This window comes from Lolium perenne, chromosome 3 (genome assembly GCF_019359855.2).
Source record: "Lolium perenne isolate Kyuss_39 chromosome 3, Kyuss_2.0, whole genome shotgun sequence".
Taxonomy (NCBI): domain Eukaryota; kingdom Viridiplantae; phylum Streptophyta; class Magnoliopsida; order Poales; family Poaceae; genus Lolium; species Lolium perenne.
This window is the reverse complement of record NC_067246.2, coordinates 19,314,624-19,337,779: the sequence shown is the minus strand read 5'-3', so window position 1 is coordinate 19,337,779 and position 23,156 is coordinate 19,314,624. Positions and strand designations below refer to the sequence as shown.

The window sequence follows — 23,156 nt, the reverse complement described above, 5'->3', positions numbered from 1 at the left end:
CGCAACACCAAGGATTCCGGCGCCAACGTGGAACCTGCACAACACAATCAAAATACTTTGCCCCGACTTAACAGTGAGGTTGTCAATCTCACCGGCTTGCTGTAAACAAAGGATTAAACGTATGGTGTGGAGAATGATGTTTGTTTGCAAAGAACAACAGAGAACAATGATTGCAGTAGATTGTATTCAGATGTAAAATAATGGACCAGGGTCCACAGTTCACTAGTGGTGTCTCTCCAATAAGAAATAGCATGTTGGGTGAACAAATTAAAGTTGGGCAATTGACAAATAGAGAGAGAGCATAACAATGCACATACTTATCATGATGACTAATATGAGATTTACTTAGGGTATTACGACAAATAACATAGACCGCCATCCAGCATGCATCTATGCCTAAAAAGTCCACCTTCGGGTTAGTATCCAGACCCCTTCCAGTATTAAGTTGCAAACAACAGACAATTGCATTAAGTATGGTGCGTAATGTAATCAACACAAATATCCTTAGACAAAGCATTGATGTTTTATCCCTAGTGGCAACAGCACATCCACAACCTTAGAACTTTCTGTCACTGTCCCAGATTCAATGGAGGCATGAACCCACTATCGAGCATAAATACTCCCTCTTGGAGTCACAAGTATCAACTTGGCCAGAGCCTCTACTAGCAACAGAGAGCATACAAGATCATAAACAACACATATATGATAGATTGATAATCAACTTGACATAGTATTCCATATTCATCGGATCCCAACAAACACAACATGTAGCATTACAAATAGATGATCTTGATCATGATAGGCAGCTCACAAGATCTAACATGATAGCACAAGAGGAGAAGACAACCATCTAGCTACTGCTATGGACCCATAGTCCAAGGATGAACTACTCACACATCAGTCCGGAGGCGATCATGGTGATGTAGAGTCCTCCGGTTGATGATTCCCCTCTCCGGCAGGGTGCCGGAGGCGATCTCCTGAATCCCCCGAGATGGGATTGGCGGCGGCGGCGTCTCTGGAACTTTTCTCGTATCGTGGCTCTCGGTAATAGGGTTTTCGCGACGGAGAGTATTGAAGGCCACGTGAAGGTTGTTGGTGGAGGAGTGTAGTGCGGCGCAACAACAGGGATTCCGGCGCCAACGTGGAACCTGCACAACACAATCAAAATACTTTGCCCCAACTTAACAGTGAGGTTGTCAATCTCACCGGCTTGCTGTAAACAAAGGATTAAACGTATGGTGTGGAGAATGATGTTTGTTTGCAAAGAACAACAGAGAACAATGATTGCAGTAGATTGTATTCAGATGTAAAATAATGGACCGGGGTCCACAGTTCACTAGTGGTGTCTCTCCAATAAGAAATAGCATGTTGGGTGAACAAATTAAAGTTGGGCAATTGACAAATAGAGAGAGCATAACAATGCACATACTTATCATGATGACTAATATGAGATTTACTTAGGGTATTACGACAAATAACATAGACCGCCATCCAGCATGCATCTATGCCTAAAAAGTCCACCTTCGGGTTAGCATCCAGACCCCTTCCAGTATTAAGTTGCAAACAACAGACAATTGCATTAAGTATGGTGCGTAATGTAATCAACACAATATCCTTAGACAAAGCATTGATGTTTTATCCCTAGTGGCAGCAGCACATCCACAACCTTAGAACTTTCTGTCACTGTCCCAGATTCAATGGAGGCATGAACCCACTATCGAGCATAAATACTCCCTCTTGGAGTCACAAGTATCAACTTGGCCAGAGCCTCTACTAGCAACGGAGAGCATACAAGATCATAAACAACACATATATGATAGATTGATAATCAACTTGACATAGTATTCCATATTCATCGGATCCCAACAAACACAACATGTAGCATTACAAATAGATGATCTTGATCATGATAGGCAGCTCACAAGATCTAACATGATAGCACAAGAGGAGAAGACAACCATCTAGCTACTGCTATGGACCCATAGTCCAAGGATGAACCACTCACACATCAATCCGGAGGCGATCATGGTGATGTAGAGTCCTCCGGGTGATGATTCCCCTCTCCGGCAGGGTGCCGGAGGCGATCTCCTGAATCCCCCGAGATGGGATTGGCGGCGGCGGCGTCTCTGGAACTTTTCTCGTATCGTGGCTCTCGGTACTGGGTTTTCGCGACGGAGAGTATAAGTAGGCGGAAGGCAGATTCGGGGGGCGCTCGAGGGGCCCACACCATAGGGCGGCGCGGACCCCTCCTTGGCCGCGCCTCCTTGTGGTGTCGCCACCTCGTGGCCCCACTTCGTATATTCTTCGGTCTTCTGGAAAGCTCCGTGGAAAATAAGACTCTGGGATTTTGTTTCGTCCAATTCCGAGAATATTTCCTGTGTAGGATTTCTGAAATCAAAAACAGCAGAAAACAGGAACTAGCGCTTCGGCATCTTGTTAATAGGTTAGTGCCGGAAAATGCATCAAAACGATATAAAGTGTATATAAAACATGTGAGTATTGTCATAAAACTAGCATGGAACATAAGAAATTATAGATACGTTTGAGACGTATCACCCCTCAGGTCGCCCCCATGTGGGCGCCGACGTTCCGGCCCTCCTCGATGCTCTCTCAGATGACTTACCTCCCATGCACCCGGAAGCGCGCAACACGGTCATCTTAGCTCTCTTGTGGACTGTCTGGAAATCCCGCAACAGAATGGTGTTTGATGCAGATTTTATGTCTACTTCGCGAATTCTAGACATGTTGGTAGACCATCTCCGCCTGTGGGTCGTCCGCGCCCTCCCTGGGGTCGACACGAGCGCCCTGCTGTCTTGGTGCCAGGCTATCTCTTAGACTCTGTCTTTCACCTTGCCCTGTATTCCCCTGTATCCAGCTTCCCCCCATCTCTCACTCTCGCTCTGTTTGGGCGCGGTATGCCGCCCCGGACCTATTTTGTAGGCTTTATGCCCCCATATAACCCATTCCCGCATTAATGAAAATTGAGTTCAGGTGGGCGATCGTTGTTTCCTCAAAAAAAAGGCATCTACCTTGGACAAAAATTCGAAGAGGATCTTCATGGGACAGGCGTCGGTTGGTTATAAGGAGGAGGGGAGCTCGTACGGCAGCTCATCAATCGAGCGAAGCTGAGTTCGAATGGAAGGTGCCTACCTGGTTCGTACAGACATGACGTAGGTAGAAAAAGGGAAGGGGTTTTCAGTGTGGATGTTGGGATGCAACGTGAGATGGACCAAGATATGGAGCTGAGCTAAAAGAAAACTAGATGGCATGCTTCCTTCCCTTTTCTATTTCTTCTGATCTGATTTCACCACCGGACTTTGAGGAAAAGAAAAAAAAAGAGGTACGGGAGGGTTGAGAAGATTTTTTTAAAGCGGCAGCATTTGACATTTTGAAAATGTGTTTGGATTCAAATAACTTGGCAAACGTTTTTGGAAAATGATTTTATTTGGTCATATTTAAAATAGGAACAAGGGTCTAAGGTTTTATAAAACCTTAGAATTATTTTGCAAACAACTTAGGGTTTTAATCAAATAAATTTTTTTCTTGAGAGTTTTACCAAAATAATTGTAAGGTATATGATGCATGATGCTGATGGACTTGGAACGACACGAAAAAACAAGCAGCGGAGATTTTTTTCTTCTAATATTGGGTTACAACTAGTCACATGCTTGCAAGCTAATTTGATGTCATTCCACCGAGAGGACCTAGAGTATATCTATCCGTCATTTGGATGGACAAATCCCACTCTTGATCCATGCGTTTGGATGGACAAATCCCACTCTTGATCCATGCGCTTTAACTCGTACTTTTAGAATACCGAATGCCACCTTTATCCACCCAATTACGAAGTGATGTTTGATGTCATCAAAGTATTCCTCCGGTGTGGCTCTTGTCATGCACCATATCCCACACTCGTTTGTCCATGTCGAAGGCGCATGTCCCCTTCTCGTCCTCCTCATGCTGGTGCTGCTGCTTATAATAGATGAAGAGCAGGATATGGGAGTCGACGACGGTGCACACAACGACGCATATGTCAGGCGGGTTGAGGTACTCGAGCGGGTTGATGCAGTAGGGGGAAGATGGGGGCGGCGGGGGCTTACGGGAGGGAAAATAGCCCATCTCAGGAGCGCGACCGTCCTTGAAGATGATCCCCTTGAACCAGGGTAGGAAATCGGCACCTTCATCCATTTTGGGATGACTGGAGAAGATGTAGAGCATGTCGCAGTGCGGAATCAGGATGGGGTTCACCTTGTTCTTGTACAACCAAGCCCCCTCGACTCCGTGGAGGTGGATAGGTCGTAGATAGTGAAGTGACAACAGTAGTCTCCGCCGATGCCGACGATCCACCGGGAGTCCACCACCGAGAAGGACATTCCACGCTTGGTGTGGCGCAGGGGAATCATCACCAGCGTCGTCGTTGTGCTCCTTTCAGCAATGACGATGGAGTGGGAGGGTTGCTCGACCTGGTGCAACACCACAAGGTACACCGGCTTGGCGACGGCATCTTCCGGTTCTACGCTCTCCCGCTTGCGAGTCATCTCAACCTTGTGCGGCGGGGGTTGGAAACCCTAGCAACTTTTGGGGGCGAGTGATGATAAGGGAGCACCTACCTTAAGTATGATGATCAGATGGGCCGGATCAGTTGGGCCTGCAAAGACGAAGTTGAACTTGAGCAGACTATTTACCGACCGACACAGAAGATCAGATCAAAAAGAAACATCCAAACCAAACCCTAACTTGAGATCGGCGCCAAAGCACCCAACAACCAAGATGTCGCGCCGGATGATGAAGAAGCCAAAGCTGGAGGAGACGGCAGGACAAGGAGATCCAGCGCTGCCGGTGTACATGCTGGTAGGCCACGGCAGCATGCGCCCTGCCTACTCCGTCTTCAAGGTGGACCCTTACGCCGGCGGCGCCAAAGGATCCCCGGGCCGCCTCCTCGCGCGTCTCAAGTGCAAGCACAGCAAGTCTTTCCTCCCCGTCAGATCCAAGCACGGGTCGTGGATCGTCGGAGTCGGCGGCAGCTCAACCAAGAGCCGCTACGGCGCGGAGGAGACCATCATCTTCGACACCGAGTCGCATGAGGTGATCACGGGACCCAATCCCGGGTCGACCAAGCCCAATCCTGTCCTGCTAGCCGTCGGGGAAAGGATCTACGCCATGGCCCGACGCCCCTCCATCAATGGCAGGGTCGACGACGCCTTCGACGGGCGTATCAACTTCCTGCCCTGGTTCGAGGTCCTTGATCTGTCCCAGGCAAAAGTGGTCGGCGGTTGCTTGACGGGCTGCGGATGGAAGGCCCTGCCGAGTCCTGCACCAGTCTTCCCCTGGGGCCAAAACCTGCACCAGTACATCAGCCGCACGACGAGCGATTTCGCAGTCAGGTCGTACGCCTCCGTCGGTTGCTACATACTGGTCTCCGTCTCTGGACAGCCGGGCACGTACGCGTTCGACACGGAGACGGAGCAGTGGACGACCGTGGATGAGAAGAATGATCTGCCATTCATCCAGCTCGCCATCCCGCACGGCCCAGAGCTCTTCCTCGGCATGTCAAGGGCCACTCGAGCCATTACGGCATACAAGATCACTGTTGTCGCTGGTGTGTCCCTGGCCATCATGGAGATCCCGGTCTTGTCTGACCTGCCAGGTGATGAGGAGGTAATGACCACCCATAACTTCTTGTCCCTGGGAATCCACCGTGGTTTTTGTTCAGTGACTAGCTGGAGGGTTGACGAATCATGGGATCCTCCCTACTTGCGTGCGCACATCAAGATGGTAGCTTATGGAACGGAGGATTTCGTCGAGGGGAGATGTATAGCCGTGTCCAAGCGCTGGAAGCAGCTTTTCAAGATTCATGATCCAGTGCGAACGCTAGATTCGCCTTGTGTGGCTGGCGTGTTCTCCATATGAGAGTTAAGTACATTAATTTTGCACAGCCCGTAGCCATCTCCATGTACTTAAGCGCGCAGCACGCTGTACGCATCCATGCATCTGCATATCAGCACACTCTACATTGTTTTGCACCTATAAATAATTAAGTGCTTGGATTTTCATTATAACTTCTCCCATGGCCATAGTGATGCATCCCTTCTCATCATCATGGATTGTTATAATTTTTGGTTTCAGCACGTAGTAGAATCTTTACTGAGATCTCGGATCATGTAATGAAACAATGGTGCATTATGTTTCAATGAATACGTTAAATTATGTTGCAACTTTTATTGTTGTTTTCACCTTTTTCCTGTGCATTATGCTTGTGGCATAGTTACAAACTAACTGTTGATTTCAATTTTTTTTAGGAGGGAATGGAGGTCTTTACAAATGGGAATATTAGGTTATTGAAGCATGAACGCAGCATTATTGCAGAGGATGATCTTGAGCGTTGGTGGCAGTACGTAAGCCACTGGAGAGGATGATCTTGACCGTCGGTGGCAGCAAACACGCAGTTTCCAACCGTCAACCTGCGCTCACTGTCCATCCAATCAGTTAGCTCTGCATTTATCTGTCTATAACCTTTTGAACTCAATTGTGCGATCAAATGCTTGATATGTTCTGTGTAATCATCTATTGAATATCAACAAAATATACCTGATACCAAATAGATGTTCAATATATTCAAACAGAAACTGAACTTACTCTTCTAGCATACATGCAGTTCATTATGTTGCATAAGTTCCCTAATTTGGCAGTATACTGTGGTTGTTCTGTTTGTGAGCAACGTCCATGTTTTTAATCACATGTATGTACGGTTGCTGCGGTGCTCAGCGAATCCTCGATCGTGGCCGTCTGGTCGGTACCGACACTCTCCCTGCCTCTCCTCCATCTCTTATATACTGTAATCCATGGATCCGAGACTCTTGTGTGTCGTGTTAGATTTCATAGGGCCGGGCTCCACGAATCGTGTTAGACCAGCTTCGTGTTCAGATTTTGAAGTCGGAGTATGGTGAATGTTTGGGGATTTTGGTAGGATTCCTATAGTAGCCACCGAATTCCTTCACATAACATCACGTGCTGTCTTAATTTACATATTTCTTATGTTGTCAATTCGCGAGTGTCATGTAAAAAAAAAGTTGAATTCATAATAATTTCATAATGTCCATTTTATGCTGATCGTAACCTTAAAGATTGACCGGAGGATAGATGGTGGTGGCAGCTTCTGTGACGTGTGCAAGATGTGCTCGCTAAGAGTATACACTCTCCTTTCATGTAGAGTGCGTCACAGGGTACGTCTCAGGGTACGCGATTGTTTTTGATCATGTCAAGTTGGTAGGTGTTGTGTGTTGGCTTTGAGTTATGTGACGCAAGAACTTCGATCACCATAGATCGACCGTCAAGACGAGGGGGCAGTCCCATGATGCCAAGAAATTTAATACTCCCTTTTGGTCGTACATACGTGGCTGGAGTTTGGTCGTACAAGACTTGCACTACACGGCTACTCATATATACGTGGCCAGAGTCGTCGTTGGCAGACGAGGTTGTTTACAGCGATCGAGGTATCGCCGTCGATCCTACACATGATGGTGACTAAAAGATGGAATGCCACGTCCTTTTGGTCGAACAAGTCCAAATAATCCTAGCTTTTGTAGATTGTTACTCCTCCATGTCGTTGACAGTGTACTGCTCGCGAGCGTACATGTGTACTTGCCGGCCGCCGTGGCTCCTTGGGTGCAAATTGGAACGAACCTACCAGACAAATGCTATTCATGTTCTTAACTAAGTTGACAAAACAAAAGCTCTGCTGGATCTCCTTAAAATAAAAGCAAGCTAGTGATACTGACTGCCACTTAGCCTCACTACGGTGACAATTGGTTTGATTGCAACCCTCACGAGTCACGGCTGGCAGGTTGTTCTATGCACGGTGACATGTTGATTTTGATGTTACCGATGGTCGCATGTCGGTTCCTACCGCGAGAACTCTTGGTCTTTGAACTGATTGAGAAGCTTCACTGTAATACAGTATTCAGCATCAATTCTACCGAACAAGGTCCTCAGAAAGTGAAACTCGTGACCAGCACGGTACAGCTAGCTAAGATGCCTCAAGTTTTGGACGTGCGTGAAACACTATATAGTTACGTTCTACATGTAGTTCTGAACAATCAAATGCAAGAAACAAAATTTGTCGCTGTCACACGTGGACGACAGGTAGGAGTTATACTGGCGTTCCCTGCCTAGCACGCCCAACGTCGCAACTTGCAAGCAAGTTTTTCGCTTGTTCGATCTGGCGGCTAAAGTATCAAGTGGAATCCCGCCAAAATTGCACGTATTGTTTGTTTGAATAATGGTGGTTCAAAATTTTAATCTATTATTTTTAACTGGAAACATTCAAGTGGGCTGTAAGTGGGATTTTAGCAGGATCCTGTTCAGTCTCTACCGCCAGTCCATGGGGTATCGCCGTCAATCCTACCCACCCGATGGTGACAAAAGATGACGTGTCAGATACTTTTTGTCACCCAACCCAAGTCCAAACTAACTAACTATGTTTTTTTTTTACATTATCTTCCATGGTCAATATATGTCGTGAAGGTTCAAGTGTACGTATGTGCTTGCTGGACTGTGTGGAAACCTTGGACGTGAAATGGAATGCGTGCAGACGAATGTCTGAATGTCTGCGTTGGTGACAACTTGAAGATGGTGAATCTTGTGTTGGGTTCGTGGTTGCAGGCTGGCATCCTGGTTTTCTTCTCCGACGTTATTGCGTGGGTGTTGGGGTATCTGGAGTTGGATGACGTGTTCGGGGTGCTGCCCCGGCATGATTCTTTCAACGGCAATGGCTTTACCTTTGGCAAGCTATATTGGAGGTCCGCAAAGCTTTAGATCAACAATGGAGTTGTGTCAAGCTCGGGTGAAGTGTTGATATGTACACTTTCCCTTGGGTGGCCGCTACGATGGTTCTGAAGGTGAGTGAAAGGCGTTGGTATTTTGCTAAGGGCATTATTTGGTCTGAATTAATTGTATTTTTTCTTTTTAGCTGAGGGTTCGTTTTGCAAAAGCTAGGATTCTCCTACTTTTTCTATTATGTCAGGTCAGTGTATATGTGGCTTGTAACTTGAACTTTGTTCTATGAATGAGATCGGCATGTATGAGCAATAAGATTAAGTTAGAGGCTAAACTTTAGCTTTTGGTGGGTGATAAATGTATGAGCAATTTGATGTCGTGCGAGTAGATCCCTTTGTATCAAGGGTGTAATCGGGTGCTATGTAAAACTATTTCTACTTCTTAATGAATGGAATAATGCAAAGATTTGCCCTCTTTTTTAAAAAAAAAATCAACACGTATTAACTGTAAAGAAGAGAATTGGAACAAGCCCACGTCACAAATTCTGGGTAACGAAAAAGCATATAACCCAGAAAATATATAACTACAGGAACAAAGCCAGATTAACACACCTCGTTGAGATGTCCATGATCAGGCCCAACGGGCGCACGTATTGACCGCTCGCGTGCCAGCGATTCCCCTCCAGCGCCTTGTTAGGGATTCTCTGTTTTTTTCTACTATTTTTGGAAAATAACTAGATTTAAAAACTTTCAGATTTTCAAAAATGTACAGATGTCGAAATATTCAAAATAAAAAAATGGTTACATTTGAAAATTTGAAATTTGCTGAGATTTGAAATTTCCTTACATTCAAAATTTTCGTAGCTTTAAATTTTGCTCAATTTTGAATTTTGAAATTCGAATTTCTTGTTAAAAAAGTTCATAATTTTCAAAAAAAGGATAAATAAAAAAACAGAAAACAGTAGGAACCAGTGAAGAACCGTAAAAAACCATGAAAAAACACGAACTGGAAACCGGAAAAGACAAGGCTCACGTAAAATGGGCCGCGGCCCAGCTAGTTCAGGCTAGTGTGCTAAGAGTATTCGCTCCCGCACTATAGCAACGAATAGGTTTTGCCTGGCCGAAGCTTGTTTAGGTGAAGTGTCTTTGTCCGGTGCTCGGGGCTTCCCGATGCGAGGGTAGAGCTAGAGTCAGGCCAGAGGCAAGTAGTTGCCTTTGGTCCGATCGATCTTGACATCATATTTTTTTTGCTACTTTTGTCAACTTTATTGGATAATAATTAGATTGTCAAATCAGGAGGATTATCGAACCAAGCCTCTGCCGAACTCCGTTGAGCACCTCCAGCTCATGCGCGCGCCGCTCTATTCATCTTTCGAGCACACTGCTTCAAAGTTTGCCTTGCCTAGAGTCATAATTAACTCTCGACATCGTTGGCCAGATAGGTACTCGGATTCAAACCCACAATGTTTTCTTCAGAACATGCTACCTGAACGTTTGTTTGTTCCTTCTTCAACGTTGAATGACAAATCACATTCACGCCCCCGTGGATCCAAGTTTTGGAGACCGATCGTGATCGAGAGTGGTCTGCAAATGCTGCATGAACGTAGCAGTATCAACTATCAGCATAATGGACATATAATCTTGTGAAACGAAATTGGCATGGGAATACGCAGTGTGTTTTTTGTCAACAAAATGAGGCGATTAAGCACTTGTTCTTCCAATGCCGCTTTGCCAGATCTATATGATCATGCATCCAAGTAGCTTCTGATCTGTATCCCCCAATTAGTGTGGCCAACATCTTTGGTAATTGGCTTCATGGATCGACCAAAGATTTGAATGTTTATTAGGGTGGGGGCGTTTGCCATGATATGGGCGCTATGACTGTGTAGAAATGACAAAGTTTTTAATGACAAGAATTGCTCTCTCCTGCAGGTTATATTTTTTTTCGAAATGGGGGTATACCCCGGCTTCTGCATCATGACGATGCACACGGCCATTTATTAATCAAAAGTTCTAAAAAGTATTGTTTACAACTCACGCATGACCGACAATTGATACAAGAATCAACCATCGAAAAAATGACATACTACGACTACAACTCAACATAGTCTTCTAGTATGCCGCCAACCAGCCTGGCACAAGATATCCTGAGCGACCATCAGGAGCCGTGTGCATCCAGTAGCCATGGTATCCCGCAATCCTTCCGGGGACAGTAGAGCCCAAAGCTGGACCCAATGAGAGACCATGTGAATAACCTGCAAAAAGTGAAAAGAGGCTTTTTTGTTAAAGATTATATCATTTCTAACCCTCCAAATAGACCAACATAAAGCAGAAACCCCAATCCGGATAAAAGCCTTAGATTGTCTATCTACTCCATTTAACCAATTACCAAACATATTGGTAATATTGGTGGGAGGTGGAAGATCATAAGTGAAATTAACTGTGCGCCATAAGAGTTTAGCCAAAGGACATTCAATAAAAAGATGTTGAATGGTCTCCTGTTCCCCACAGAAAACACATTTTGTACACCCATTCCAATGACGTTTAGCTAAATTATCTTTAGTTAACAAAACTTTGTTACTCATGAACCACATGAAAATCTTAATCTTAAGAGGTATTTTAACTTTCCATAAATATTTTCTCAGAAAAGGTGTATGGTCACACATGAGATCCTCGTACATGGACTTGACAGAAAACACTTTGTTAGAAGTCAAATTCCAAGTAAAACGATCATCCTCGTCATTCAATGTAACCATCATGAGTTTCCGACATAATTGTAACCATGAATTCCATTTACTACCATTCAATACTCTTCGAAACGTAATATTCAAAGGTGATTGGGCAAGCACATGTGCAACATTAACATTTTTATGATTAACAATGTTGTATAACGTAGGATATTGTTGAGCCAAAGGAGTAATTCCCAACCAGGTATCTTCCCAAAAGCGGATGGCCATACCATTACCCACTTTGAAAGATCCCCTTGAAAAAAACTCATGTTTTACCTCCATCAATCCTTTCCAAAAAGGAGAATCAGTAGGCTTGGCTTCTACCTGAGATAACGTCTTATGTGCTAGGTATTTATTATGAAGCAATTCTTGCCACACTCCATCTTCGTTAAGAAGTTTAAAGAGCCACTTGCTCAATAAGCATCTGTTCTTGATTTCGAGTACCTCAATACCTAAACCCCCCTGGTCTTTTGGTCGGCACACAATATTCCATTTTGTAAGGCGGTACTTTTTTTTGTTTTCGTCGGACTGCCAAAAGAATCTGGATCTATAGAAGTCCAAACGTTTCCTCACCCCAACAGGTATTCGTAGGAAAGACAACATAAACATCGGTAAGCTAGTTAATACTGAATTAATAAGAACTAACCTATCACCATAGGATAGTAACTTCCCTTTCCAGCATCCTAATTTACTCTCAAACCGTGTTACAACCGGATACCAATCCGAGTTCTTGAGTTTTTTGTAATGGATTGGAATACCTAAGTATCTAAAGGGGAGCTGTCCAGCATCACATCCAAAGATATGCCTATACTGATTCTCTTCCTCCTTTGCCTTTCCAAAACAAAAAATCTCACTCTTGTGAAAATTAATCTTAAGTCCTGATAATTCTTCGAAAATACATAAAATTAATTTCATATTAACTGCTTTGTCAAGATCATGTTCCAGGAAAAGGATAGTGTCATCAGCGTATTGTAATATAGAGAGTCCTCCCTCAACTAAATGTGGAATTAACCCCCCAACTTGACCATCTCCTTTTGCTCTTTCAATTAGGATGGCAAGCATATCCACTACAATATTAAAAAGCATTGGGGATAAAGGGTCCCCTTGCCTTAGACCTTTCTTTGTCTGAAAATAATGACCAATATCATCATTTACCTTGACACCAACACTACCTCCCTGGACAAACTGTTGCACTGCCCTTCCCCATTCTGGATCAAAACCCTTCATCCTCAGAGTTTGTTGCAAAAAAGGCCATTTAACCTTATCATAGGCCTTTTCAAAATCAATTTTAAATAATACTCCATCCAGTTTTTTAGTATGTAACTCATGAATCGTTTCATGGAGTATCACTACCCCTTCCAAAATGTTTCTCCCCGGCATAAAAGCCGATTGGGTTGGTTTAATGACTCTTGGGGCAATCCCCGAGATACGATTAGTGCCAACTTTAGTAAAAATTTTGAAACAAACATTGAGTAAACATATAGGCCTGTATTGTTGAATTTGGACAGCATTCTCCTTTTTTGGTAATAAAGTAATAACACCAAAATTCAGTTTGTATAGGGGCAAATCCCCATTACTAAACTGGGAAAACAAAGCCATCAAATCCTTTTTAATTACATCCCAAAATTTTTGGTAAAACTCAGCTGGAAAACCATCTGGTCCAGGAGCTTTATTCAACTCCATTTGAGAAACCGCCTCGAACACCTCTTTTTCAGTAAAAGGAGCTGTCAAGATCTCATTCTCCAATGGTGAGATCTGTGTAATATCCTGAAAATCATTTTCAACAAGAGAAATATTGGTTGATGCCGGTGCACCAAACAATTTCTTGTAGAATTCAGTAATATACACCTTCAAATTGTCATCTCCAACAATAGTTCCCTCCTGTTGTTCTAACTGGAAGATTTTCTTTTTTCGGTGTTTGCCATTTGCTATTACATGGAAATATCTTGTATTATTCCCCCCTTCTTGAATATGCTTAACTTTCGCCCTTTGGGCCCATTTAGACTCCTCTTCTCTTCTTAATTTATTCAAAGAATCATTAGCCTTTTTGAACTCCTCCCTTTCATTCGTATTCAACAAAGTTGTTTCTGCTTTTAAGTCAAGCCTCTCAATAATATTAAAAAGTCTCTCTTTTTCTTTCTTATACTTGCCACTTTGATTTTTTGCCCACCCCTTGAGGAATCTTCTTAAGTGTCTTAATTTATTTAGCCAAATGTCCATTGGGCTAGCTCCAGCTATAACTGAATTCCACTCCTTTACTACCATGTCAAAAAAACCCTCTTGTCGCAACCAATGTAGCTCAAAAGAGAATTTTGCTTGATTTCCCAGGTGTGCTTTCACCCCAGAATCAATCAGTATTGGAGTATGATCAGAATCAGCTCTAGTTAAGGCTCTAACCGTTACCAATGGAAATTTCTGTTCCCACGATATTGATGCTAGTACTCTATCTAGCTTCTCATAAGTAGGTTTTTCTCGCCGACTTGCCCATGTAAATTGTCTTCCTGTTAGAGAAATTTCCCTTAGATTCAAATGTTCAATAATTGCATTAAAAACAAAGGGCCAACGCGCTTTGAAATTAGCATTATTTTTCTCCTCCCTAGTGCGTATAATATTGAAATCACCCCCTACCAACATAGGTAATGTTTCAGATTCACATGTTCGCACCAACTCCGACAGAAATTCTGCTTTGTGCATGTCTTGGGCAGCCCCATAAACCGGCACCAGAACCCATTCAAAACCATCTCTCTTACATTTAATATGCATCTTAACACAGAAATCTCCTGTGCTTACTTTTGAAACTTGTAAAGTATCAGAGTTTATTCCCACTAGAATACCCCCTGAACGACCATGTGGTGGCAAGCAAAACCAAGAAAAGTTATATCCCGCAGCTAATTGATTCAAAAAAGGAATAGAGAAATTAGATCTTCCAGTCTCCAATAAGGCTATGAAATCTAATTTATGCTCTCTAATTGCTTCTTTCACAAACAGATGCTTAGCAGTATCACCAAAACCCCCTGAATTCCAATTAATTCCTTTTATGTTCTGCATCATGAGTATTGTTTTTTAATTCTTTTCCTAGTACTTTTTCTAATGTTACTTGTATCATATACTTTCCTCTGTCTATTTTTCTTTGCCTTAACCACTGGTTTGAGATGTTCCAATTGATCATCAAAATCCAATGGTATATCATCATCCTCACATAAATCCTCACACAAGGTGGAAACTTTTGACAATACAAGAGTCTCCAACCCTTCCTCTCTGTTCTTAATTTCACACTCATTTTTCTTCAAAATAGTTAAAATTCTCTCCTCTTCCACCATTTTAATCCCCCTAATAGACTGGTTAATCTCTGATTGAGAGGATCCTAAAGACACCCCTAATCTAACAGCTCTCTTAGCAATATCAACATCCGGAATATTAACAATGGAATATTTGGGGCTTGAATACTTACTTGTCTTAAGAGAATCATCTTGAAGTTGCGCATTCTTCATAGCCTTTTCCAATAGAGGTATATCCGCATTAGATTGGCCACCCAACCGAGAACTTGACCTCAGCTCAGCCGAAGGCTTAGGAATCCCCCCAAAAGCAATAACTTCCTCTGTCGAAGGAAAATGTGACATAGTATCATTTTCTACTAGAGTCAGCGAGCAAGAGGGGACTGGAATTAAAGACTCACCATTAGGCTTTGGAGATGAGGCAATCCCCATCGACGTAAGACCTACCCCATGCTCCATTGATACATTCCTCATCACATTATTCCCCACACCCTCCTTGATATTCTTCGGCAAACCTGTATCACATGTATGTGTATCATTAGATACCTTAAACTCGGAATTTGATTGAGCAAGCTCCAAAGCCTCATCATAACCAGGTTTGAAGAAGTAAGAAGAAAGGCCCATACCATTAGCTACAGCATTGGCACCCACAGAAGATCTGCCAGGAATCTCCAATGATGGCCAATCTGTTGCAATCATGTGATCCTGAGTACCTGGATTCTGTGCAGTCAGCCTGGGACCCTCCGAACAGCTCTGTCGGATCCTCTGCGGCGAGAAAGACTGGCCGGGCACAGTCTGCTCAAAGCCACCAGCCACAGAAGATCCGGCCTCCACCCGCGAGTGGCCGACCAAGACACAGGGAGCCAGCTGCGGCAGCCCGCATGATGCTTTCTCCCCCTCCCCATTCGCCCTCGCATCGGTAGCTGGTTGGCCAAAAGGGGATCGATCCCTGTGCGCTGCGTAGCTTCTGGTTCCACCAGCAGCATCTCCCGACGTGGCGAGCACGGACAGGCCCGCCTTGCTTTGGCCGCGCTGTTCCATCAGGCTGGCAGGCACAGAACTGCAGCCATGCGAGACAACCTCAGCACGCTGATTCCGAGACCTGACTGGTGGTGATCCCAAAACAGATCCTCCAGGCATGAAAACTGTATTAAAACCAGAACATACTTTGTCAATATTGCCCAGCTTTTCAACATTACATAGAGAATTAATAGGGGAAAAAAAGTTGCTCAATTCTGAATCAAAAGAAGGACTACCTTTCAGAGAAAGTTGCACACTCATTGAACCAATTTGAATTGCATCAAAATGCTCAATTTGTTCTTGCATCCGTTCACCTTCATTTGTCCCAATTGATCCACCAGTCCCCCTGGCACTCGATGTATCACCCGCCTCATTTTTCTTAGGATCCATGTCCATAGCATTATCATCACCATTCTTTCCATTACCATCTTTAGCATCGTCATTACCATCATTACCATCATTGTCATTGCTAGCTTCAACCATAGTCTCCTCTTGAGACCCCTGAGCATTCTCGACCTCAAAATTTAGCTTGAAAAAACCCCTCCTAATGAACATATCAGTATCAGCAGGAATAAGCCTACTATCCAAGCATCCAATTTTGATTCTCAAAATTTTGTTTTTGCGAGTGTATGCCATATCCACATCCAAGGTTTTCCCAAACAAAGTACCTACCCCCCATAAAGTCAAGTAATCCGCAATCACATCAGAAGGCAACCCTGAGACTCTGACCCAGACCTCTGGCAACATATAAAGGGGATCCTCTAAAGCTGACCAAAGATCAAAAGAAAGACAAGATTCTCTGTCAGTGCAAATGTAGGTTCCAAAGTTCTTCAACCTCTGAACTTCCAACTTGCTAGGTAACTTGACCCTATAAATATTGTCTTTGAAGTGAAAAACCTCCCAATTAAACTTCTCATGAGGAACAATTTACTTCATCTGTTCAATAATCTCGGGAATAGTCATGGCATCACCATCAACAGTAACCTTAGCTAATCTAGGATTTTCCATTTTGGCTTTAAAAACCCCACAAGACAACTCAAAAAACATTAGGCCCTCATTAGCATAACCATGAAGTATCGCAGTGGGCTTAGGGGCATGTAGTAAATGGCAAGCAGAAGTTATATGGTTAACAGACTCACATAAATCACAAAAGGGTATAGGGCAATCATCAATATGGTGACCTGGTTGCTTACATCTGAAACATCCATTCTTCTCTTCTTTCTTCTTCTTTGAAGGACCTTGCCCCTCATCCTCCTTCCCCTTTGATGTTGTGTTCTTAGGATCAGATCCTGCCTGCTGAGCAACCACATCTTGCTGTTGTCCTACCGTATGTGTCGCAACCGACACCACGGCATCTCGGGCCGCAGCCCCAGCCTCAGACAAAATAGTAGTGTTAACATGTGCTCCCTCCTCAGCCACTGGCTTCTTCTGCGCCGCTGTTACTGCTGCTACCACTTCATGCACCGTCTGTTTGAGCAACTCAGCGTCAATACCTCCTCGTGCCCCTCCTCCATGCGCGGTAGCGCCGAAGCGGTTCTGGTAGCCCCCACGACCACCATTAAAGTTGTTGCTCCAACGCTGGTTAGCACCGTAGCCGTATCTAGGTCCCCTCTGATAGTTACTAGGGCCAACACCCCAATTTTCATCCTGAAAACCTTGACCGCCGGCGAAACCAGCAGCACCACCAGCATCTCCGCGGCCAAAATTACGGCCGAAGGAATTCCCGGCAGCCTGACCAACTCGGCCTCCATTCCCCGGTCCTGCACCTTGACCTCCCCGGCCGCGCGGCCCTTGACGGCCTCGCGATCCATAAGCTCCGCGCCCCGCAGCTCCGTATCCACCACGCGGCTGAAACCCGCCCCGCCCGTGATTGAAATTACCACGACCAGGGTTGAAATTTTGGCCATCGTCTCCGTTCATCGTGGGAGGTACAAGCCGCCGCAGTGCCGCCGGCGCCCCAGCCTCGAGACGCTTCCACGTGAACCCTAAAACTTTGTGAAAAGAATGTCCAGCGACAATTCCCCCTACCTCAGCCCTCTGATACCGTGATTCACTGCGATTGCGATTTTTGGCGGCCTGTAAGGCACGATTGACAATTGACAGTGGGCCCCGACGAACCCCCTGCGCATTGTTATCGGCCCACAACTTTTTCTGGCCCGAACATGCCAATTTTGAAATGTGCTGTTTTTTCGGATCGGATTGTTTCTTGCCGATCGCCGGCAGCCAACGCCGCCGGTGAACGACACTCCAACCATGTGTACTTTCATCCCGGAAAACAGTAGGCTCAAGAACCGGCCTAGGTTTGAATTTTGATGTTGATTTGCCCAACGGCCGAGAGGTTGGAGAAATCATACCTTCGTCGAGCTCAATCGCCGCCGTCGCCGCTAACCTCTGAGCATGTATAACTACTCTTCATTCATGGTCTGCGCTACAGAAGGTGGAGAACCGCGACCTGTTTACGGAGGTCTGTACACGGTTGGAGGACACGGCGAGGGATACTTTTTACCTACATGGGTGACAGCATAATCTACGGACTGGGCCTCCGCCTTTACATTCACTCTGCCTGTTATGTAATTCTTCTTTTTTAGCTTTCAAGACTTTTGAGACATGTTGAATAGCCGTGTGCATCTTAGCTATGCAGAGATTGGGTATAATTGCTTCTTATGAGTAACAAAGCGTCCATTATCTAAAAAAAAGAATGGACAGATCGATCCATCGCCAAAGCCCCAGAGGCGAGTGGTCGCGTTGGGTAAGTGTTGCCTGAGGCAGAAAATTCAACACGGTGATGTGGACGCGTCTGTGTCTGTCTGCCAATGCATGGATTTCTGGACGGATCATATAGGTAGCTAGGTTGTGTTCCCTGCCAGATGGCGTGTCAGTATCAGCTGGACAAAGTGGAGCTCAAGTCTACACGCGGTGATCATCGAGAAATTAAGGTATTGTCTGCGGCGATTTACACAAAAATAATCTTTTATGAGAAAAAAACGCACAGAATGACCTTGACGAGTGGAGAAAATCCGCTTGTGGGTCAGGTCCTCTTGGTCTTGTTCTGACTAGGATAGGACAACGATTGGTGCAGATAACTAACTTGGGGGATCGAGTGCCAAGATCAAGGTGGCTGTTTATGTTCCAGTTGGATCGATCGGCGGTCCGTAAACCGTACGCGCGTACGCGCTTTGTGGAAACATGAAAGATGGAACCAGGCGCGGTGATCACACGGCTAGTTTGATTATGCTCCGTGTGATACACCGATAGTACGTCTCGCTTCGATTTATATTACTTATTTTTATGGTAATATAAATATATTTAAAACTAAAACTATGTTTATATAGATTTATATTGGTCATTATTAATATGAACTGAAGAGAGTATAATTTTTATGAAGATATCCTTGATCAAGTGGACATAATGGTCGGTTGAGCACTTACCGAGCATCGCAGTCCAACAATTTTGGGACAACATACTCCCAAGCCAATGGTCGATTCAAACATGCATCTTAGTCTCTTTACACTGATCAAGGTACGTGACCGTACCACATTATAAATAAGATGCGCGATGTAACATGCCCACTTGGTGGCCAAAGTTGATTTCCATTAATACAAATGGACCGGACCCGCTGGCACGATGACAGCAGTGATGAGTGACCACGGAGAAGCCAACTATACCCGGGCATCCTTCCGGCTGGGCCGAATAAAACATGTTGCTCAAAATCTAGGCCCAAACCTTTTCAAAAAGCCCAAAAGCCTGTTAGCCCATGGGCCGGGCCTCTTCCTTATTCCGCAAACTAGGTTTAGCCCGATCATCGGGCCATCATATTTAAGCTTAGACCCTAAAAATTTGTGTTAGGCCTCTTTCTTATTATAGTAAGTGTGCACGTGCACGCACGTTTAGCTAATGTCTCAAATGCAAATATAGAGGTTACATTAATAGTTTCCTAGACAGAAGGAGGAGGATATAGAAATTAAAAACAAAGATATAAGATCTCCCATGTTCAAAAATGACAAAGCTCTTTTGTCCAAAAAGACATTACAGAAATGTGCCTAGCAAAGCCCAGTTACTTGCTATCGATAGATATGTGCCTAGCAAAACCCAGCTACTTGCAATCCGTCCCTTCTTCTGATTTCTATCAGCCCCCCCTTGGAAACAGCTTGCTTGTTGCAATAGTCCACGCAGGTGTTTGTTCAACTCAGCTAAAAAAAGGAGTCTTTGTTCGAGCTACCAGCATTGATCCCATGAGATCATATATAATGTTCAGGCTATGACGCGGGATTTACATCCTGAAAATGGTAACCACGCCTCATCTTGTATAATTTCGTTAGAAGTTTGGTGTACATTGGTTGAATTTAAAACAATGCAATGTCAAACAAAAATCAGGAGGTCATAAAATTTACATTCAACACATTAGAAGAAACTAATCTACAAATTACGATCAACTATAAGGGCCCATGTTGTGCAGCTCCATTATTCAAATTTAGGCACATAAATACTTCCTGCAAGCATACACATGTTTGGTCATTAAAAAAAGATCGATTGTTTATATTGTGTTAGGCAACCTCTCATCAAATCAAGTATCCAGTTTCACAATTATTCTCTCATGGATAAGAACTATTTATTTATTACAAATTCTACTAATACCTGTACGTGGAGATGGTAACAGATGTGATACCATTTCTTTATGAAAACTTCCACTTGGTGCTGCAAAAGGTGGAAATAGAGAAGTCTGCCAACTCACATAAGGATGCATTAACATCGTCTTCAATCAACTGATTTAAACAATCAATAGTAGGAATGCAGAAGTTAAGTCTCGAATCATGTTTGTAAAAGTCAGGCCTGTTCAATTGAGTATGACGCCTCAACCAGATCAGCATGTTTGCACTTGCAACCACGGCCACCCCGATCAACACCATTGATTTTAGGCAAGATACTGCAAGAGAGATTACTCACCAGTCAGACTCGACCTTGATCGATGGCGAAGTGTCACGGGTGCCTAATATGATCTGCGCAGCGACAACGGGAAACAATCACTGTACATAGCCATTACCACCATGTGGTGGGAAATGTGTTCCCTAACTGCTCGCGAAAAGGGTATCCAGCAGCTCCTTCCAGTAAACGACGGCGGTGTCAGATGTGGTTCAAGGCAGAGCCTAACTGATCATGTGAGGAGATGTGCGGTGGTAAAGCAAACAGCCGTAGCAAAGTAATAACTTAGTTTATATGCAAACAATTCAAGGTTGCTTCCATATGATCCTGAGTGGTGGAAATAAAGTAAGAACAACTGAAACCGTAGAAAGCCAAAGAGGCAATTATGTTGACACTCGTATGATATTTGCTCCTTTTATGGTTAATGCTAAATCTAAGCTTAGAATAACTGGAAGTCATGCACAAAGATATTCCATGATGATGTAAGTAATCACATTTAACTTTCTAGCTAAGAAAGGCAGTTTATTACACACCCTTGACATGATGAAACCAACAATTGCGGGAAGTTATCAAAGTGGATTAACAAAAATAAACCGAGGGGAGACCATCATGCTTGTGTGTGGCATGCTCAACTACACCATTTCTCATCTTTGTTAAAAAAAAACCATTTCTCATCACTATCACTGTTTCAGCAGAGGTTGACTTCCTCAGCATCACCCGGAACAGACGAAGCTCTGTCCAATAAATAATTTTGTGAAGTGAAATAACCATAAATATTGTTTGCACAAGCATATGAAATAAATGATGAACTGAACAATAATGTCAAAAAATGGTTTAGTGCTTATGCAATAAGCGGCCCTAGATTCCAAAATTTTCATCAGGTTTGGGGCAGTTTTCGGTTACATAAAGAATACATAAAAAAATATGTATATACTGATTTTACCTCCTGCTAATAGATATTATGGTAGCTCCACTCCATAAATATGATATTCCACATGTTGAAAACCTAGAAAATCAGAAAGAAGGATCTCGCTCAGAAATCTTAGGAACCAGAATTCTAAAAGATAAATACATCAGTCTCACTCTCGGAGCAACTGTGTATAAATAATTAACCGCCAGATAATTTACCTAAGCCTTCTTTTCGGAGCTGGACCGACCCCATTGTGATACTCAATGTTGGAGAATACCAGCACGTAGAAAGCAAATTGCAATGGAGGAGATACAATACATATAGAATCAACTTCTTACGACCAAGCTTAAACAACTATATGATATGAGACGTAATAACCAAATCAAATAGGATTAATCACTTGTTGTGAGGGAGGTATACCACACACGCACCAAATCAAACTTAGGACTGTTCCACATCGCTCCAACACACCGTAAATCATCAATATAAAATTCCTTTTACAGTCACCACCATTGCTGCCAAATTAGCCTTGACGTTGGGCATGGGTGTTCTGGTGAAGAGATCTTGGGAATTAATCTACAAACAAAGTACTTAGTAGAACCTGTTTGACTGCCATACACAAACCACCGCCAGGCTTACTTACCAAAGCATGATGAAATCGTGATCCCAAATTGCAAAATTAACGAAATCGATTCCAATCCATGGGGTGTAGGGACATACCTGTAGCCCGGCAACTTAGGAAGCAATCCATGGGGAGTAGCAGGCCCGATTTCCCCCGGCGGCAGCGACTCATAAGCCCAGCCATGCTGACTGTGGGGAATGCGAGCGGCGGGTGCGAGGGCGTTCGGCTTGGAGCGGCGCGAGGTCGAAGGGGAGGAGCCAAGATGTGAGAGCCGTGAGATGTGAGAGCGGGGATCCAAAAAACCAAACTGCCAGACATAGGAAGGACCGAAGGAGATGAGCAATTAGCGGGATCTGTTTAATTAAGCGCTCGTGGGTGAGGAAGAGATGGAGGGGAGAACGAACGAATCTGGATCGTTTGATGAGTTCGGGTGTACGGTCCAGATCTAATTTTCCTGCAAAGTTTGCTCTTTTATAAGTAGTGGAGATGCGACCAAGGCCTAACCCAGCCATCAGGCCAACATATTTAGGACTAGACCTGGAAATTTTGGGCCCCTTATTCTACGACCAAGGCCTGGTCCGGCCACCGGACCAACATATTTAGGCCTAGACCTAGAAATTTTGTGCCGGGCTTCTGGGCCTAGCTGCCCATGCCCAAGTATACTTCCAACACGGCTTTGTCGATCACCAAACTATTAGATGCAATAGATTAAGTTTAATTATCTGCTGACACGTATGATGCATAAGTAGGTTTTTTGTGTTGTGAAATGTATATGTAGATTGCCTAGCCCTTTCCATCAGTTCGGACTTTTGGTTCAAGTGGCTAGTGCGTGAAGCTTAACATAGTATTAGAGCCCCAGGTCTCGAGTTCAAATCCTGGCTTTCACAAGGTTTTCGCAATTAAGTC

General features: G+C 44.1%; 2 protein-coding genes and 1 long non-coding RNA gene across 5 annotated transcripts; 1 reads left to right on the top strand and 2 right to left on the bottom strand.

Moving 5' to 3' along the window:
• Nucleotides 1-3,864: 3,864 nt before the first annotated feature.
• On the bottom strand, nucleotides 3,865-4,538 carry LOC139837811 (uncharacterized). The gene is made up of 2 exons (XM_071827099.1): nucleotides 4,249-4,538; nucleotides 3,865-4,198 (listed from the first exon to the last, which is right to left on the bottom strand). The coding sequence occupies exons 1-2, from the start codon at nucleotides 4,536-4,538 to the stop codon at nucleotides 3,865-3,867; spliced, it is 624 nt and encodes a 207-aa protein (XP_071683200.1).
• A 232-nt stretch (nucleotides 4,539-4,770) lies between these two features.
• On the top strand, nucleotides 4,771-5,930 carry LOC127339194 (uncharacterized). Its single transcript, XM_051365071.2, has one exon. It carries the CDS (start codon nucleotides 4,771-4,773, stop codon nucleotides 5,908-5,910), a length of 1,140 nt encoding a protein of 379 aa, XP_051221031.1. The 3' UTR covers nucleotides 5,911-5,930.
• A 14,146-nt stretch (nucleotides 5,931-20,076) lies between these two features.
• On the bottom strand, nucleotides 20,077-22,713 carry LOC127341074 (uncharacterized). 3 transcript variants are annotated; one of them, XR_007875182.2, is made up of 3 exons: nucleotides 21,662-22,712; nucleotides 20,840-21,452; nucleotides 20,077-20,722 (listed from the first exon to the last, which is right to left on the bottom strand). It is a non-coding gene; the product is annotated as an uncharacterized lncRNA (long non-coding RNA). The 3 variants fall into 3 exon arrangements; XR_007875181.2 differs by having other exon boundaries at nucleotides 20,077-21,452; nucleotides 21,662-22,204; nucleotides 22,349-22,710; XR_007875180.2 differs by having other exon boundaries at nucleotides 20,077-21,452; nucleotides 21,662-22,713.
• Nucleotides 22,714-23,156: the final 443 nt, after the last annotated feature.